The sequence below is a fragment of the Punica granatum genome, chromosome 3, assembly GCF_007655135.1.
Source record: "Punica granatum isolate Tunisia-2019 chromosome 3, ASM765513v2, whole genome shotgun sequence".
Taxonomy (NCBI): Eukaryota; Viridiplantae; Streptophyta; class Magnoliopsida; order Myrtales; family Lythraceae; genus Punica; species Punica granatum.
The window spans coordinates 39,192,896-39,211,640 of record NC_045129.1 but is presented as its reverse complement, the minus strand read 5'-3'; the positions used below and the strand labels follow the sequence as shown (position 1 = coordinate 39,211,640).

Genomic DNA, 18,745 nt, shown 5'->3' with positions numbered 1-18,745 from the left:
GTGGGACTGATTTTGGGTGTCTCAAAGACCTTAAAAGCCCATGTTTTTTCTGGACAAATGAAACGGCCATTAAACTGCTGAGCAGAGAAAGAGGAAAGGGCCATTTATTAGCCCATCAAACATAGTCACGACAGACAAAGCAATCATCGGGACAACCTCGAATATCTAACTGCCCCCTTACGTTCGTTTTCGGGAAAGGAGAACCAAAACTTCGAGTTTAAGCGGAAAGTAGCACCAACCGAAACGAAACATCCTTGATCACTCAAGTACACACTCGATAAAACAACATCGCCATCGGATTTCATGCATAATGTGTCGATCTTCGCCCTGAATTTCCATGTAAAGCCGCAGCTCAAAAGTGCAGTGGCATTAAGACGGAATCAAGTTACTAGGCTCAAGGCCACGGACGAAAATTGATAACTGGGGTAGAGGGTAGGGTGGTGGATCATCACCCTGTGACGTGGCACCCCCACATCCATACCCACTGAGGATGAGACTCCTGTGGAGAGCTTGTGCTGCAAACACTCCCCCATTCTATCTCCCACCATAACCTCAACTTCCATCCGACGGCTGAGCCTCGACCATCAAAGGCCGGAAGGAATTATATTAGCCAATCCGCATTCGTGTCCTAAGTAATCCTCTCCCTCTGCTTCACGGTCACACCTCCTTTCCAAGCTCAGTCAGATACAGGCTAGCTATCGATGGCTTCCCTGCCTATTGCCTTCAGCCCTGCAGCGGGGAGAGTTTTTGCGGCCACAGCTGCCAAGGAAGCCGGCGGCAGCAAGGAGGAGAAAGGCCTTCTTGACTGGATCCTAGGCGGGCTTCAGAAGGAGGAGCAGCTCCTCGAGACCGATCCTATCCTCAAGAAAGTGGACGAGAAGAACGGTGGCACCACCTCGGGCGGCCGGAAGAACTCTGTCACCGTCCCACAGAAGAAGAAGAATGGCGTCTTCGGAGGTCTCTTTGCCAAGAAAGAGTAACCCGACTCGAGCTACAGATATAGTTTTTCCTGTCCATTTGGTTTCAAGAAAATTTGATGAATTTCCATGTGCTGGGCTGTGGCTCCTGTCCTACCTTCCTTCAGAAGGGAAAAACAAAAAATGTTATTTGTTGCCTCTCCCTGGGGGTTCTGTTCATGTACTTTGGGCAATTTGACTTGACAATTGCATGGTATTAGCATTGAATCGAAATCAAACAACCAGCACTCTGTTTCTTATATCACAACACTGAAATAACATATATATACATGCATGGTACTAGCACTGAATTGAAATCAAGCAAACCAGCGCTCGTCTCTTACATCACAGCACTGAAATAACATATTATATATACATGCAGTTGCTTAGCCCAATCGAACTATATGCGCACTCATGAAGCAGGAATTGCAGCTAACTAAAACACAGACAACATCTTGGGAAAGATTGTCTTGATCGGAAAATGTTTTGCGCTGCCAGATAGTTTGCTCAGACGTGTCAGTTCTTGACTCTGATAAGTGGAACCTGAAGAAATGTGCATGTATAGACTGTTGGGGTCGGAGAAAATACAAATTGGAATTAACTTAAGCAGGCCAAGTCCATGCCAAGACAGAAGAGTGTACAACAAAATTCATGCTTAGAGTAGAGGTAGCAAATGAGGTTGATGAAAACAGAGTGTGCGGCTAACTTAAAGTCTTGAACGAGATGAACCTTCTTAATCTCCTGATTTCTCAATAGGATAAAAGCTTTACCTCGAGGAACTAGTTCAGAGTCAGTTTGCCATCCTTAAGGACTTCCAGACTCTTATCAATTGTGAACCTGCAGCAATAGATCACAGAAGAGGAAAGAAAAGGAGGTGCTGAGCAGCAAAAGGAAAATGAAAAAAGATGCATTAAGATCATATTCATTGGGGTCTACTCCTGCGGAATGTCAACGGATGAGAAAATCACAGTGAAAGGCTTAGATTACAGAAGAAGCATGACAAATTATGCAATTACCGTGCTCTTAAGAAGGGTACGAGAGACATGCCTGTTGATGATATCAAGAGGATGCATTTGACTATAGCTGATCGATGTAAAAATATTGGGGACAGGAGCCAAGTGTTGTAAGCAACAAAATCGACAAATTTCCGCATATTGACTAATCCAATATCGAAAAGCTCCACGAGATTATCACTTTCTTCAATCACATAAAAATTATGTATTTTAGTCTAGCGATCTACTGCAACATCATCACAGGCTTTCCTAAGTTTTCATTTCGGATGACGTTTTGAGTATGCCATCAGATCATACAAGCTTCCCAAATCACCAGTAAACACAGAATCATTTGAATGCTAAAATGAAATTGGAGTTTGAATATAAGTTATATAAGATAACCAGTTTTCCAGCTAAAATATGTCACGAAACAGAACTCCTGAAAGTATCAGAGCTCAGGCAATCATTAAAAGGAACTCCTGAAAGATCCTTGGGAGGAATACTAGGAACTAGGGGGACCATGCAATGAGCTCAAATGAATTGAAGCATATCTTTTCGTTGTTGCAGGCGCAAACTATCTCATCTCAGAAGCCCGCAATCAATCTTCTCTTCTCTACCCTCATTCAGTAAATATCTCCCCAGCTTGTACAAAATCTGGAAACAGAAAACTTCCTGCATCTACAGGTGCATATAATCTCCTACAAGAAGCCTGTGATCTCATATTTGGTCTGTGTCTTTCCTCGGCTAACACCATTGTGATCCATTAAGTAGTTTACAAGTTCACTACCCGATTGACCACTGCAGTTGTAATGTATGAGAGAGAGTCTCTGTGCCAGGTCTCGACAGTGTGTATGACTCTAGCCTCTCCTAACTGTTCATATCAACTCTGTTTACCATTCCTCATGCCTAGCCTCACAGTGAGCTTCATCTTTTTCACCATCTAGACCGTTTCCCCTCCGTGCTGAATAACCTTCCATGTCCTTTTGCGTTATTGCCACACAATGGAGCAGAAAACAGTTCACATACAAAAAGCTATGCAGAAAAGTCCTCAAGTAATCCAATCCTTTGCACGAGGAATGTTTCTCTGTCGCTTAGATAGTGAACGGCAAACATTCTAGCAATCAATCAAATAAAACAGCAGATGAACAATAAATCTCACACATATATCCTTCTTTCCTCCATCAGTCCATCCCACCCCATCCCCCATCCTTGCAATCATTGGGTACTTCAACATGTTCACCTAGCGTACATCACTCTTTCCACTAATATTGGTCCGACTACTCTTTGCAAAACCACCTATCTTCAAATATCCAAACATAAGTATAAGCAATATCTCTCATTAATAAGAATTTAGTTCACAACCACAACTAAGGCAGGGAAAACCTATCACGTATGAACATAGCAATGTTACTATTTAGTATAATGCCAGAAAGATGCTAGCAAAATATATAGGCTGTAATTGCAGTAGATGAGACCACCCGATACCAAACCTCCATAATGGAACAATACTAGTACTAGCATTCTTAATTGAAGAATCTCTAAAAATGGAATGTGGAGCTTTTGAGCTTCAACAGGCTGCAGCACGTGCGACTCCATGCACGATTGATTAAGTGCAGATAAGAAAAAGAACATTCAAATCAGCATTATTAATTGAAGAATCTCTAAAACCGGAATGTGGAGCTTTCGAGCTTCAACAGGCTGCAGCACGTCCGACTCCATGCACGATTGATTAAGTGCAGATAAGAAAGAGAACATTCAAAATCATTACCATAGAAAATAATAATTCCTCCAACATTCACATACATATTGACATAGATATGTACCCAAGCTTTTGACCAAGTTCCAAGCTTGACAATGGGAACAAGCAAAAGAAAAAGATAACAACCCATCAGATTAATCAGGCAGCAGATGTACATGGACAGGCAGTGAAATCTACAGATTACCATAGGCAGAAAAGCACAAGCTATTTAGCAACATCCCCACTCTTTCAACTCTCAGCAGAGTTCAGAGTCAATAGCCGCGGTGGTACTCGCTGCTACTTTGAGCGTGATGCTTCCTCCATGCATAATCAGCCTCATGCCTGCTCCCTTCTCCAAGGCTCATCCCTCCCAGAGCATCAGCAACTGATCCCGTAGTTTCATGGCCGTACGGCGGCCTCTGTACTTCAGGAGCAGTGGGGCCGCTCAACATCGCATTGTAACTGTTGGACCTCGTCAGATAGGTGGATGGCGACGGGCTGTGATCAGAGATCCAATGGGGAGGGGGAGGCACGAGCTTCGGGTCCGCGGTGGCGGTGGGATGGCAGAAGTCCACAGGAGCAAATGGAGGAGCTGAGGGGCCGCCTGCAGGGGCCGGGCTGTGGACGGGAAGCCGGCTGAAGTGCGGCCATGCCGGTGGAGGAGGAACCGCGTAGTGGTGGTAGTAGTAGCCTGGGAACTGATCGGAGTAAGCATAGCGAGGAGAGGAGAAAAAGTCCCTGTAGTCGCGCGCATAGGGATACGGCGGCGGCGGAGGAGGTGGAGGAGAGGCGGAGGAGAAATAAGAGCTGCTATCGGGGGCTGAGCTGTAGCTACGGCGTTCCCGGAGAGCGAGACTCACCCTGACCTTCCCCTGGGGGCGGCCGGACGGGCGGAGGAGCTCGAGCTTGTGATTCCGGTCGGGGGACGACTCGGCCGAGTCGATGAGGGCGAAGAGGGGGACGCGGAGGGAACCGACCAAGGGTTTCAGGGTCTCGGAGGGCCTGGAGTGGAAGATCTCGATGGTGAGGAAGGCGTCGTCGAGGGGGGTGGTGAGGGGGAGGGTGAATCGGTCGTTCCAGACGGGGCTGGTGGATCCGTGCTCGTCGGGGCGGGTGGAGAGGCGGCGGTCGGGGTCGAGGTAGACGGCGGCGTAGGGCTTGAGAGTGCCGGTCCGCCAGTTGACGTTCTTGAGGTGCTTGGCGGAGATCACAGTGATATCGAGGTCCAGAGGGGGCGGTGGGGGCTCGGCCATGGCGGATTTCCCGGCGGCAGCCGTGGGCAAGCAGTCAGTCAGAGAGAGAGAGAGGGGGGGGGGGGGGGGGGGGGGGGGGGGGGGGGGGGGGGGGGGGTGGGGGGGTGGGGAGGGGAGGAAGGGGGAGGCGACGCCGGTTTGGTGTTACGTTACGTGGGGGAATTTTTTTTATTTTTTTATTTATAAATCGAGGATGACGCGTGGGGTCAGAAGAAACGTTTCTTTCCCTTGCTGTTTCTTTTTTCCTTTTCTCCTACAGTTAATTGTGGGAATATATTCTGTCCCCGACTCAAAGGTGTTCAATTCAATCTGCGTGCGCCTGTTGTTTGGAGCTAATAACAGTATAACGTAATAATTAAATATATCTGAATTATCAATAAGCGTAATATCGATTCTTCTTGGGTCGATGCCCAAGAGATTAACGCTTAATTAGATGAACGACAAATTTTTATTATTTGGCAACATCTCTACGCACAATTAATATCTTAAATATTGCATTTCCTTTTTATTCCTCCGGTTAAACATGTGCCAATGTGTGTGAAAATATGTTAGTTTACGATATTTATGCTTTTTCTCTAAGTCTAATGTGAGACCGACTAAACCAAGGCGTGGTCAACAACTTTGCAACTCGATATTTATCGCTTTTAGCTCGCGATGACGGCGCCATGCAATGCCTTCTGCAGATGTTATGCAAAATTCACTTTCAAAGAAAAAAAATATAATTTTACTTCTTTTAACATTTGATTATTGTACAACAGTTGGCACACACCCTTATATTAGCCTCGTCATGATTCTATTCTATACAAGCTCACTCGTCGTTCCATTGATTGCGCAGATTATCCTTTTATCAAGTGAGTCATCTGTTTTGCTCGAAGACCTTAATTCTTAGATCTGTTAAAAAGGTCTAGAGCTTTGACACTTGATTAAGCTACTTTATGGAATCCAATCAATACTTAAAAAGAATATATATTGGTACACCGAAATGAAAGCAAAATAAATAAATATTCCCAATTTGTTTTGTGATTTCATTCTATTTTCTTTTCTCCACCATATAAAACAATAAAAACACGGCGTCGAATACTGGAATCGATCTCTGACTGTACAATTTTACTTTCAAAACATTCCTATAGGCTATAGGACGGCTATCTCATTCTGTCAATCATTGAATCCCATATCTTCTCAACATTTCCTCTAATCATTGTACAGATGCAACTTGCACCGGTAACACAATCTCTTCTATACCAGACAACCGAAAAACTCATATGGTTAATTAAGTAACAGATCATACCTTGTCATTCCTTTTCGTTAGATTTGATTCTAACTTGGAACTATTTAATGATTGACCTGGTAATACTCGGATTTTTTAAGGAATGGACTCGGGGTGATTAATAACTAACAGGCAGTCTCGGGAGCTCCACATACGTCATGATTTTACGAGTTAATTACCTCTCAGAGAGCCATTAAAATGCTGCCCAAGGTGAGGGGTAGTTTGCCACCTCCACAGCCAAATCATATGACCGCTTGCTTTCGATTTCCTCTGCAAAAGCATATAGGGAACAAAGAAGAGAAAAGAAAAAGCACACTCCCTACGCAGGTATTATCCTGTTCAGGTTCGAAGGGACTTTCTCAGCCCGAACCTGCTAGCGGAACGCTAGCGGATTCGGACACCCCCGGTGCGTTTCTTCCGTCAGTGGAACCATTCGACACAAATAAAGTAGATGAAAGGAGGAAGCAAGAAAGAAAGAAAAATCAGAGCTGATGGAAAATCCAGGACTAATAAGAGCATTTTATTCACGATACCATAACATAAGCAAGCACTAAAACAGGAGATGGAAATGTCTACGGAAGTTACTCCTCTGATTAAGCTAAGTACTCACCCAGCAAAATCAAACTGAGAACTTCCAGATGATCATTGTCGTCTTCCATGAGTGGGCCACATGGCATGGCTCCTCCAGTTTCAGAATAACTCCACGGTCACTTTTACCTGCAAGAAAGTTATTGTGAGACGCTAATTTTCCTAAAGCAAACAGGCTAATCAGGACTCAGTTCCTCATACTTGGTTAAACAGCACGATAACTTCGATCAAGAGTTTCAGAATTGCTGATAATGGTCATAAATGAGGGAGACTAGGACTAGCAGCAAAAGTGACGAGCATCAGTCACCGACAGAAAATTATATTAAGAAAACCAACATCATCAAGAAGCATAAAGAATTAACTCCCCTACATGGATGAACAATCTCAGTTAACCATGTTTATCTTACATAAAGACTGATATCATAGATAGCAACCACCGAAATAGGGGTAAGAAATTTTCCCAGAATCGAGATATGAGAACACGAGGTCAGGTTCATTCAGCAAATTCAGTGCTATGTGACAATTCATCTTTTGGATGTTCACTATCCAAGACACATCACCATTCTGCTTGTAAAGTCAAATGCAAAGAAGGCGCTGAGTGATACTGACCTTCACCTCTCTTTGGAGCTAATATATTCTGCAGGCAAGTAGATTTCTCCACCAACTTCACCATGTTGCTCCCCACTAACAGTTTTCTTAGCAGCAAGGAACTCAGCACTCATAGCTTCCATCCCATGCTGCAGAGCTTCTTCCGCGTCTCCATATCCATGTTTCTCTGCATATTTCCTCACATCCTCGGTTATCTTCATAGAGCAGAACTTGGGTCCACACATAGAGCAAAAATGAGCAACTTTAGCTCCATCTGATGGCAGAGTTTCATCATGGAAGGACATAGCTGTCATGGGGTCTAGCGAGAGAGCAAACTGATCCATCCATCGGAACTCAAATCTAGCCTTGCTCAAAGCATCATCCCAGGCCTGAGCATGAGGATGGCCTTTCGCTAAATCAGCTGCGTGTGCAGCAATCTTGTATGCAATCACACCAGCCTTTACATCATCCCTATTGGGCAGCCCAAGGTGCTCTTTTGGTGTCACATAACAGAGGAGAGCTGTACCAAGTGCCCCAATATTGGCAGCACCGATTGCAGAAGTAATATGATCGTACCCAGGAGCAATATCTGTTGTTAATGGACCAAGAGTGTAGAAAGGAGCCTCGTTGCACCATTCCAGTTGTTTCTGCATGTTCTCAGGGATTTTGTGCATCGGAATGTGGCCTGGGCCTTCATTCATCACCTGCAATTACCAGAACAGTACTTAGAAGGTTGAACAAGATGGAGCACATGAATACTAGAAGATTGACAGATATAGAAAAACATAGTAACCGAATATTGGCAATTGAAGTTAAAACCACAATTAAGAAATAACAGCAGAAAGTAAATAATCATTACCTGCACATCCTTTTCCCAAGCTCTGCGAGTGAGCTCCCCCTGAGTTAGAAGCTCTGCGAACTGAGCAGAATCATTAGCATCATATATTGATCCGGGTCTCAAGCCATCGCCTATTGACAGTGCTACATCATACTGATTGCAAATATCCAGTATCTCATCCCAGTGCTCATAGGCAAAATTCTCCTTGTGATAAGCCAAGCACCACTTTGCATGAATGGATCCTCCACGGGAAACAATTCCAGTCATGCGCTTCGCAGTCAGAGGTATGTACCTGAGTAGAACCCCAGCATGAATAGTGAAGTAATCGACACCCTGCTCAGCTTGTTCTATCAAAGTATCCCTGAAAACTTCCCAACTAAGATTTTCAGCAATTCCATTCACTTTTTCAAGTGCTTGGTATATTGGGACAGTCCCAACTGGCACAGCAGAGTTACGCAGGATCCATTCACGGGTCTCGTGGATGTGGTGACCTGTTGAAAGATCCATCACCGTATCAGCACCCCACATGGTTGCCCATTGAACCTTATAGACTTCCTCCTCAATGGAGCTCGCGACAACGGAATTTCCAATGTTGGCATTAACTTTGACTAGGAAGTTTCTCCCTACTACCATAGGCTCCAGCTCTAAGTGCTTCTTGTTTGAAGGGATAATAGCTCGCCCTCGAGCAACCTCTGATCTAACAAACTCTGGGTCAAGCTTCTCACGAGCAGCGCAGAACAGCATTTCTTCAGTAATTATTCCCTGCTTAGCATAATACATCTGAGTGTACCTCGGCACACCTATCTTTTCCCGGCAGTCAACCCACTCTTTTCGCAGCTTAGGAAGTCCTATTTGACAATGTCATTTGTATGAATTATTAGTTCATAATATTTGTAGAATGCAAACGTGTTTCACCAAAGCTTTCTTCTCCTTAGACAATAATGACTCAATGAATTTCAATCCATGTGATATTTGTTTATGTAATTTTTTTGTAATGTTAAGTTTTGTCTGAAATGAATGATGCATATAATGCAACGACTGCTGTTGGAGTAGATAGATTAAAGTTTTGATACAGGGAATCTGATTGTGTACCTATTCGCGGGCTAATATTTTGAGGCCCGCTAGTGTCGTAAATGTCGAAGTCTGGCTCATCCCCACTGAGGTGGATCCGGCGGAAAGGAACTTTGAGTACATGACCAGTTTCTTCATGAATGACCTCCCTGAGAGTGAGAACAGATCACAGACAAAATCAAGTGGTAATATTTTTGCCACAATTTTCCAGTCTCAAGGAGATCTTTTAACCAGTAAAAGTAATTCAACAATAAAACATCTCAAACAGTTGGAGATATATCATATAAACATAAGCATAACAGGCATAAGGCAAACCTATATTCTTTCGAGCTCTTTGGGAAGCACTGCTCAAATGAAGGGAGGGGCAAGAAATCAGGAGCAGCAGGGTCAACTGTATGCTTCTTTTGCTTGGTCTTCTCAGCATTGGATGTTCGGGGATCAAAGGTTAATGTGGCTTTAGGTCCAACACTTTTGAAAGTAGGAAGCATTTCATTCTTATGCGCAGTAGAAGCTCGGACAGCCACATCAAAACCAGGCAGGAAGGCAGAGCTCGGAAACTTAGCGGGTGAAGAGTGATTGCCATTGTTGCACAAAGCTGACACGAAGGTAGTGTGCACTGATGCCATCTTGTATTAATCTGAAAATATCACGCTGTTGAAAGATCAACTACTAGATAAAAATCTTTATCGTGGGCAGTGATTGCCATTTTGTGAACAATTAAAGGGGAAATCCGTCCAGTAAGAGATGAATTCAACCACAAAGAAGGTTGGATAACTCATGAACATTACTCGAAGAAGGTTGGATAACTCATGAAATTACTCATAGAATCGGATGCTGATTGCTACAGGGATCACAGGGCAACAGCAAAATCAAAATGCAGTGAATCTGAAAACAGTGAACAGCCGAACAGGTAACAAAATTCTAAGAGGAAGCCGGAACACAGCCATTTCAAACCACTGAAGAAAAACAGATATCGAAGCAGGACATATATATAATTTCCATTTTTCAGCTAACACAGGATCTTTGTCCATACAAACAGAAGAATCATAAACGATACGGGCTGAAGGAGACGCATGCACATGCAAAGACAGCATCTACATATACGACTCATGAACATTCCGCATAGAATCGGATACAGAACATTTCATAGACCATAGGAAACGATCGAGAAGGAAACCGAAGCAGAGCCATATTAAACGACCGAAGAGAAACACAGATCGAAGCAGGAAATGCCATAGATCGAACGGCAGCTAAAGTATCAGACAAGACGATTCAGACGACATCAGATTTACAGCATGCAATGCGTGAAAAAGCAAAAAAAGTTCCGCCAACGAGGCATTACCAGCTCAACAGAGAAATCCGCTTACGGACAGAAGATCGCATTCACTGAGAGAGCAGGCACTAGTAAACACCACAGAGGAAAAGGTACGCAGGGAGAACCTGGTGGTGAGCGAGCGAAGAAGAAGAAGAATCGTCGTCTTATCTCGTCTTCTGGTTGGCTGGTCTGCGGCTCTTTGAGAGGAGGGAGCTCTTAGCTCTTTGGTTATCGAAGATCACGTTCAGGGCGTGACGTCGCTTTATAGGAAATGGAGGCAATGGGCCGTCTGGAAAAAAAGGTACCTAAAGCGAAGGCCTACGTGGCTCCCTGGCCAAAGATATTTGTTGAGTGAACTATAGAAAGGTGACTCAACTAATTGGTCCGTGCGTGCTTTAGCACCTCTTATTCGATTCGACCTTTGGATGAAAAAAATTCACGATTGACTTTATTTCTCCGTATAGATTTGATTCAAACTTCGATTAATTGGACTCATTAACATGCATAACTTATAGAAATTGAAAATGAAAATGCTACTGATGATGGTCTATCACGGAACTTCGTGCTTCTAATCAAGAGAGCGACTTTTTCACAATCATCACATTTCGGCGTAATTGCGCAATTAATGACTTGTTTGATTTCAAAGTATGATTTTAAAATCATATTTTAATTTAATTCTACTAACAACAAAACAAAATAATTTATACAAAGTTAAAGGGTGAGCTCCGTACATAACAATTTATACCACTCTTTTTCAAAATTAAATTTTAATTTTAAAATCCTACTTTGAAACCAAATGCAGTATAAGTGTCTTACTCTTACCATTAATTCATTATACTGTCATGTAGTAGGATGGCAATATAAGATACCATATTTAATAAAAAAAATTAAAATGTATAAATAAGTATATGTACGGTAATTAATGTGATAATATTAAATTTTATTTATTTTTTTTGTTCTTAAATGACAATAATGCTGTTGTAATAGAGTTGGAGGGTGCAACTCGAAGGAGTTATATTCTGCCAACTTCTCGATATCTACATAAAATATCCATGAACATGAAAGTACGTAGTTACAGTTGTTACACTGCGCAATCGGTGGGACAAGAAAAGAATGACCAGCAGGACTACGTTTTATCATGCAGTATCGATGATTTGAAACAGCTATGTAGGAGTCTTAAATATCAAAACCAGTGAAATATGGTACCTCGCTTCATAATAAATTTACGTCATGTGCCAGCCGTGTCATGATATTGGCTAATGAAATTATACTCATGCTACCTTACCCAAAAAATTATATACTTATGCTATCATTTAGTGGCTCCTTTGCATGCATTTGGGGAATTAAAAAAAAAAAAAAGATTTTTCTAACCCATGTTGAGCATAAATTAAAATCCCACGAAAAAAAAATGTTAATAAATTGTGATCGCTTTTTTTTTTCTTTTCTAAATTTAACCAACCGAACAATATCGTTAATTAGTAATAATTACTTTTCCAAACCAATACCCATATTTTATTGCAATCATTGCAATTTAGAAAAAATTTAATAAATCATTCGAAATATAAAAATGGAAGAGATCGATCCTGACAATCTTTCTATTCACTTTTTTTTTTTTTTTGAAATTTTTATTTTCCTTGGAATAAAATTCGACTACATGAGAATGGCTCCACCAAGGTCAGGTTTGTCCCAACACCCAAGTGGACAGATTTGATGCAGAAAAGAACAGGAAGGATAGGTCACTTTCAGAAAGCAACACTGATATTTTCTTCTAGCTGCACAAGAAAAATATCAAAGCATTAACCACATTGATTGAGCATTATTGATCGAACAGCTCTTGTATTGATTGTTAATCGAGGAATTACGACAAACATATCGATTGTACAACTTCTATATGCTGTATACATTAGAACAGTCGTAAAATATACGTTTGCAATGCGTAAGTGAAAAACGGTGGTCGTTGGAGCTGATGTTGAGCCTCTGGAGGTTCACATGTGCAATTGGCTCATCCTGCCACAACTCCGAATCCGGCATAAGAAAGCTCCTGCAGTTGCTGGTACATGCAAAGAGCTTAATATAAGCGACAGATCTCGAAATCAAATATGTGCATTGAACCGTAACATCATGAGCGAGGCCTATTTCAGAGGCATGATATAATACATATATATATATATAGCAGAAGAGGGTCATATGGAATTTATGGATCATTTGAGTTTGTCACTCGACACTGGAGATCAGTATACGGAGTTGTGATTCTTAACCCATCTGCATTGGCTTAATTGAAAAGCCCCTGCTTCTTGTGGCCTCTAATGAATGCTGCAAGCTCACTCGGCACGACAACCGAGTCTAACCATTTGCGTAATTCTTCGCCTTCGACCTTCTCATCCTCTGATAGATGAACATCAGTAAGTACCAGAACGAATGTTTTCAAGGAAGTCATGATACAAGATCTGGGAACTATACGCAATCAGAAAACGTCTGACAGTTGGAACATAAACAGAGGAAAGCAACTGTTTACCTTCTAATCGCGCACCGAGTCCCTCCAAGACACTGGGATTGGCCCGCACAACAGAGATTGCTACGTCCAGTGCTGATTGCAGCAATTCCTTAACCTCTCTCTGAACAAGATCAATGAGGTGCCCCTGCCATCAACTCCCTTGAGTTTAAACTTCCCCTCGAATTAAAAGGATTAATTTACAGAATAAAAGGAAAAACAAGGAACACTAATAATTATGACAAGAGAACCTGGTCCATTCCTGAAGCAAGTATTCCAGGAGGCTGATCGATTCCACCTCCAGAAAGTGCAACTAGCGAGACGGGACCTACTGTGCAATTAAGGCCGTATTCTGCCACTGCCTTGTATGCAATATCAGTCGCTTTACGGATATCATCGATCGCGCCAGTCGATACACGTCCTGAATAGGCCACTTGTTCAGCTGCGCGCCCTCCTAGAAGAATCGCCAACCGACCCCAGAGCTCATCCATGAACAGCAAGTACCTGTCTTCGTTCATCGGAGTGTAAGTAAATCCAAGTGCCCCTCCCGATCTCGGCAATATGCTCAGTTTCTGAAAGAATCATGAATAGAACTCATACTTCTTTTCCAGGACATCTAGATGAAGTCATGCTATTCGCTCCATGCTGGAAACATTCTGATGATTGTTATTCCGACCAAGAGATCATTCTCTCCTTAACAAGAGAAGGGATGTAAGGCAAAGCCAAGGCTCCATATTATTTCACATTATCTGTTTTCCTGGGAAAAGTATCTACGGAGAAAACTCTTTTCTAGAGAATACTTTACCTCGACTTGGGGTTGTCCTGGAAGCAGATTAGCAACAGCAGTGCCTACAATTGCATGTCCAGCTTCATGTCGTGCAATCACGGCCTTTTCGCTTCCGTGCAACCTCACGGTTTTCTTCTCAACCCCCTGCACCAAGTTGAGGAAATTTCTTGATCACTAATGATGAAGCACTTTGAGAAGGCCAAGTCTCTACTTTCAATGGGAAAGGGAGAATTTTTATTACGGCTATGGATCTCTCGACTGCATTGACAAAGTCGATCTTCTGCACGACAAGTTTGTTCTGTCTTCCAGCAAGTAAAGCAGCCTCATTCACTAAATTTGCAAGGTCCGCCCTAGCATGAACTCTTAACGAGTTAACCAAAATTGACGAGGGAAAGTGGATGTGAAGCAATACAATATTGGAATGGAAAGGAAGGAACCAAGAGTCACCCTGTAAAACCCGGTGTCATCGAAGCAATGTCACTGAGGTCGACATCCTCCTCCAAAGGAAGTTCGTTCTTCGAAACATGGACCTTTAGAATGGCTTCTCTTCCAGTTCTATCTGGCGATTCCACCTAACGATCAGAAATTTATTTTCAAATTTGTTCAATTTATTTTAACCAGTTGAGAAAAGATCATCTCTATGATACTGAACCATAACAACCCGATCAAATCTCCCAGGTCGGCAAAGTGCAGGATCCAGGACATCAGCACGATTTGTCGCTCCAAGAACGATAACAGCAGGACTGCTCTCAAATCCATCCATCTCCTGCAATTAAAGAGAGATCACGGAAAGCCTTATGTATCTTCTATCTGTTCTGATTAGCTACAATCACGAAAAAAACCAAGGCTTCTTTGCAGGGGAAGCATACAGTGAGTAGTTGGTTCAAGGTCTGTTCTCGTTCATCGTTGCTTACTAGGCGGAATTTACCGTCACGATTTTTGGCCACTGCATCTATCTACATGTGGAAGAAAATTTATTCACTGGTAGTCTCCGACAATTTAATTTAGAGGTCAGTGATATCAAAAGCTGGGAAATAGACCTCGTCTATAAATATTATGGACGGGGCCTCTTTCTTTGCCCGAGCAAAAAGATCTCTCACTCGCGAGGCGCCCATTCCAATGTACATCTCTATGAACTCGCTAGCCGGACAGCTTATGAAAGGAACTTCCGCCTCCCCAGCAACAGCCTTTGCTAAAAGCGTCTTCCCAGTCCCAGGCGGACCGACCTATTTAAGATCAAAAACCATAATGTGCAATTACATAAAGCGGGTACTTTCTATCTTAAAGTCAACTTGGAATTGGAACCTCACCAGAAGGATGCCTCGTGGAGGACGAGCACCAACTCGTATGTACCTGTCAGGATTCCTAAGAAATTCCTGGGCAAGAAAGATCGTCAGCAGTTGAGATACCCTACTTCATGAATGAAACGTGAACCCTCAGCTACTAAAGCTAAACCAAACGGCTAATAAAAGGAGTTACTCGATCAAGGAATGAGTTAGGGTCATACAACGATTTCTTCCAGCTCCTCCTTGGCCTCATCCACACCTGCAACATCAGAAAATTTGATGATGCCCTCCCCCTGCTTGGATACTTTCAACCTGCCTGAGCCAAGAGATTTCCAGCTTTTAAGTTGACTTGCACCGTGCTGCACACAGAATCTTCAAGTTGTCAATTTTGTGGCATAGAAATAGATTTGTTATCTAGTTCAATCAAACTCCGATACGATTCGATGTAACTTAAGCTTGTAGATGTAAATGGCATAAGTTCTTTGTCATATAACATTTCCGATGAGGTAAGACTACCAAGACTAACCGAGTCTATACTCATACCTTGGAGAAGCTTACAGGGGATTGATGGAGGAACCCGAGAAGCATTGCTGCGCCGAACAAGGATATCTGATAGACAAGTAGATGATCATATGTACCATATATTTACGTTGCATCAAAATCCCACAAAATAAATGCTCCAATAGGTTAATACAACTATAATACCTTCCAAAATACATTTAGGCTAACATTTAGTTATCCTTAATGAAGCAACTGAAAAATGGAATCAAAGATTCCCAATAAGCATTGTTTCCGAGCAGAATATGGGAACAGGTTTAGAGGTAGTATACTAGTACCAATGTGCCGTGATGATTAGTCAGCAGCCAAATGTGTCCTGATTTCCGCCTTTCAGCAGAATAAAGGGAGAAAAAAGAAGGGAGGGAGAGATTTCGACTATGTGTACCAATACTGTGTTTAAGACTCGATCAGACTGCTTATCCGGTTTGCCGAACTCCACCCCATTGTCAACCATCTTCTCATAAGGAGTCTTAATATCCACCGGCCTGGTTGTGGTGTAAACAATCCTCTGAATCGAATCCTGACTCATTGCTAATGGTCCCAATTCTTGCAAATTGCTTGTGGCAGCCCTGTACTCATCGCCATCCCCACTCCCTGCCTGGTCTCTCAGTTTAAAATTTATGCGAACTCCACTGACTTCGACTTTCTCAACCTGGTCACAGCTGACCTGGCCGAGAAACTCGCTGTACGGAACGCTCAAGTGCGTGACTGGCCGAGCCTTAGGTTCCGCCCCAGCCAGTGGGGAACCTGGGCGGACCAACCGCATGACCAACATCATAAGCCCAAACTGCAAAAGCAGAACTCCAAATTCCCGGGATGGCATCAACTGCTCCCACCACCACCACCAGTTCCCTCTCCGCTGGTTAAACTCGCTCCTCCGGTTTGGGCTGTTGTCCCGCGTGCTGGCTGGGACTCCACTCCCCCTTATCTGATTATTCTTCCTAATACCGCCCCAAAAACCGAACTTCCAGGAAATGTTGGGCACTGTCGAAGGGACAGACAGAGGGTTCGAAACAGAGGGGTCCAGGCTCCCGTTCAAACGCCTCGATTGAGAGCGAAGCAAGGTCGACCATTGAAAGTCGCATAGATTGGAGAACGCACGCGAGCAATGTTTTCTGTGAATCGTCGGGTGAAAGCATTCGATCGATGACATTTTTGTCTTTCGAAGCACTGCTAGCGTTAGAAAGAGAGAAAATATCAGCGAGCTATATATAAGTTGGAATGGGATCGACTATCAACATCATAGTTTGTAAGTTTTCGCGGGAAATATCTGCCAATTCTGTGAACGAGTGACTGGGAAAGTGAGAGAACACGGTTGGATTAAATTCGAATTAAATTTCAGCCGTTAGATGGACTGTAGAGTAACTCGATCCGACAGTTGTAACCCGTTGTTACAATTTCATTCTTCTTAGTCAACAAGAAACTAAAAGACAAAAAGGCACGCGATGTCTTTTTTATTTTTTTGAAAAATTCGTATAAAATTAGATGAAGTTTAATAAAACAGGAAATTTTCACATCGTAATCCATAGCTATAATACATAACTAGGTAAATACCCTCACGTTAGGTGGACGTGTAAATAAATTAAAGAAGTGTAATTTATTCGACAAACTTTAAAGAAACAACTCTAGTGATTTGGTTTTGTGTTTCGATACTTTGTAATTATTTTAAGTGACTGTTTGAAAAATAGATATACTTTTCTAGAGAGAGGCACACGGTTAAGGCGAAGTATTATAAGGAGAAAATTTATGGAGACATATTGAGTGAACGTGGAATAACGATAGATTATGATAATGATATTTCACAATATCATACATACATAAAATGTAGAAAAATGTGAGGAAATGGTGTACTTACGAAGTACTAACAAATAGAAAAAGGACAAATATACAAACCTCTTATTAAGAATTAAATACTTTGAGTATTCGAAAAGATAATTGACCATGAGATGAGAAGTTCAAAAAAGTGAATCTTGGCACATTTTCGTATCATTCCGTGGCTTTATGTATTATAATTGATTGATTGATACAAAGGAGAAATGATAACTAATTGTGTATTAGATACATATCAATATAAAAAATTAAATTAAATTTCTATAATATAATTCAATTTCTATGCGAATCATTTCTCTACATAATAATTCATTCTCAATAAAAAAAAAGTAATTAAATGTATCAGTATACATAAGTTAATCAATTCTAATTTTATTATCTAGAAAATGATTCACATGAATTTTTTTTGAAATTTTCTATACTGACTAAACTTAATTTTATTATTGAGTGCAGTGGTGCACACCCTCACCTATTGACCTAGAGGTCATAAGTTCGATACTTAACGAGACTACATGTACTCATTTATTAGTTATTTACGATTTTTCTTTCATTGTATAGGCATGCTGAAGCGGTTGTTGCCTGTTGCCTGTTCCCTCTCCTCAAGATCAGCCTACATTTTCATCCAAAGTTATTGCTCCCTCATATGTTCCCAAAAATCCTCCATGCCTTCTTATGGCTCAGAAATTTTTAAGAGGAATTAATTTAGCATTTAGAAATTGTTGGATGCACCCTTGTTTGAATCGAAATCGAGGTGCACACGTAACTCACTGTGGATACAACTCGGTATTCGAGTGTGTGGCAGGAGAGGTTTTGGTGATCTGTCGGCCGCTATGGGTGGATAGCAGAATGAATGCGATAGTGGCAGAGGAGGAGTGAGGCATTGGGGTGACTATCGATGGCGAGACCGTGACAAAATTTAATATATAATTTGAGAAATATAATTCCATTCATAACTTTAGCTCCTGGATGATTGACCATTCGCATTCCCTGTACATTAATATACATCTAGATTTTTTCACATTTTCATAATTAATTTTTTTCAAATTTTCACAATGTATTTATATATTAGATATTTTTAAGGACATTATTTATTTTAAATTTTTTGTTATTATAAAATTCGTAAATACAATACTATCAACATAAAATAAAAATCGCAAAAAAGTCCGCGTAATGCGAGGGTAAGATGA

General features: G+C 42.0%; 3 protein-coding genes across 9 annotated transcripts; 1 reads left to right on the top strand and 2 right to left on the bottom strand.

The window, feature by feature from the left end:
• The first annotated feature begins 466 nt into the window (after window positions 1–466).
• On the top strand, window positions 467–1,218 carry LOC116199538. The gene has a single exon (XM_031529920.1). The coding sequence runs from the start codon at window positions 702–704 to the stop codon at window positions 978–980; it is 279 nt and encodes a 92-aa protein (XP_031385780.1). The 5' UTR covers window positions 467–701; the 3' UTR covers window positions 981–1,218.
• Window positions 1,219–3,690: 2,472 nt separating this feature from the next.
• LOC116199537 (leucine-rich repeat extensin-like protein 1) lies at window positions 3,691–5,015 on the bottom strand. The gene has a single exon (XM_031529919.1). It carries the CDS (start codon window positions 4,937–4,939, stop codon window positions 3,959–3,961), a length of 981 nt encoding a protein of 326 aa, XP_031385779.1. The 5' UTR covers window positions 4,940–5,015; the 3' UTR covers window positions 3,691–3,958.
• A 907-nt stretch (window positions 5,016–5,922) lies between these two features.
• On the bottom strand, window positions 5,923–16,918 carry LOC116199534 (phosphomethylpyrimidine synthase, chloroplastic). 7 transcript variants are annotated; one of them, XM_031529916.1, is made up of 14 exons: window positions 16,114–16,905; window positions 15,714–15,779; window positions 15,392–15,529; window positions 15,195–15,260; window positions 14,925–15,110; window positions 14,754–14,840; window positions 14,537–14,650; window positions 14,332–14,456; window positions 14,126–14,234; window positions 9,607–9,917; window positions 9,313–9,440; window positions 8,242–9,068; window positions 7,404–8,086; window positions 5,923–6,923 (listed from the first exon to the last, which is right to left on the bottom strand). In XM_031529916.1, the coding sequence occupies exons 1-13, from the start codon at window positions 16,879–16,881 to the stop codon at window positions 7,406–7,408; spliced, it is 3,606 nt and encodes a 1,201-aa protein (XP_031385776.1). In that variant the 5' UTR covers window positions 16,882–16,905; the 3' UTR covers window positions 5,923–6,923; window positions 7,404–7,405. The 7 variants fall into 7 exon arrangements, 6 of the variants coding, with proteins under 6 accessions (XP_031385776.1, XP_031385773.1, XP_031385772.1 ...); XM_031529911.1 differs by lacking the exons at window positions 5,923–6,923; window positions 7,404–8,086; window positions 8,242–9,068; window positions 9,313–9,440; window positions 9,607–9,917 and adding exons at window positions 12,416–12,656; window positions 12,865–12,991; window positions 13,122–13,245; window positions 13,349–13,669; window positions 13,903–14,028 and having other exon boundaries at window positions 16,114–16,918; XR_004155558.1 differs by lacking the exons at window positions 14,126–14,234; window positions 14,332–14,456; window positions 14,537–14,650; ... (4 more) ...; window positions 15,714–15,779; window positions 16,114–16,905 and adding an exon at window positions 10,732–10,885 and having other exon boundaries at window positions 5,923–6,590; window positions 6,817–6,923; window positions 9,607–9,942.
• Window positions 16,919–18,745: the final 1,827 nt, after the last annotated feature.

Coding starts and splice junctions, on each gene's coding strand:
- LOC116199538 (XM_031529920.1), top strand. CDS start 702: ATGGCTTCCCTGCCTATTGCCTTCAGCCCTGCAGCGGGGAGAGTTTTT.
- LOC116199537 (XM_031529919.1), bottom strand. CDS start 4,939: ATGGCCGAGCCCCCACCGCCCCCTCTGGACCTCGATATCACTGTGATC.
- LOC116199534 (XM_031529916.1), bottom strand. CDS start 16,881: ATGTCATCGATCGAATGCTTTCACCCGACGATTCACAGAAAACATTGC. Junction 15,261..15,391: donor AGGAGCTGGAAGAAATCGTT/GTATGACCCTAA, acceptor TTTCTTGCCCAG/GAATTTCTTAGGAATCCTGA. Junction 9,069..9,312: donor AAATATTAGCCCGCGAATAG/GTACACAATCAG, acceptor ATTGTCAAATAG/GACTTCCTAAGCTGCGAAAA.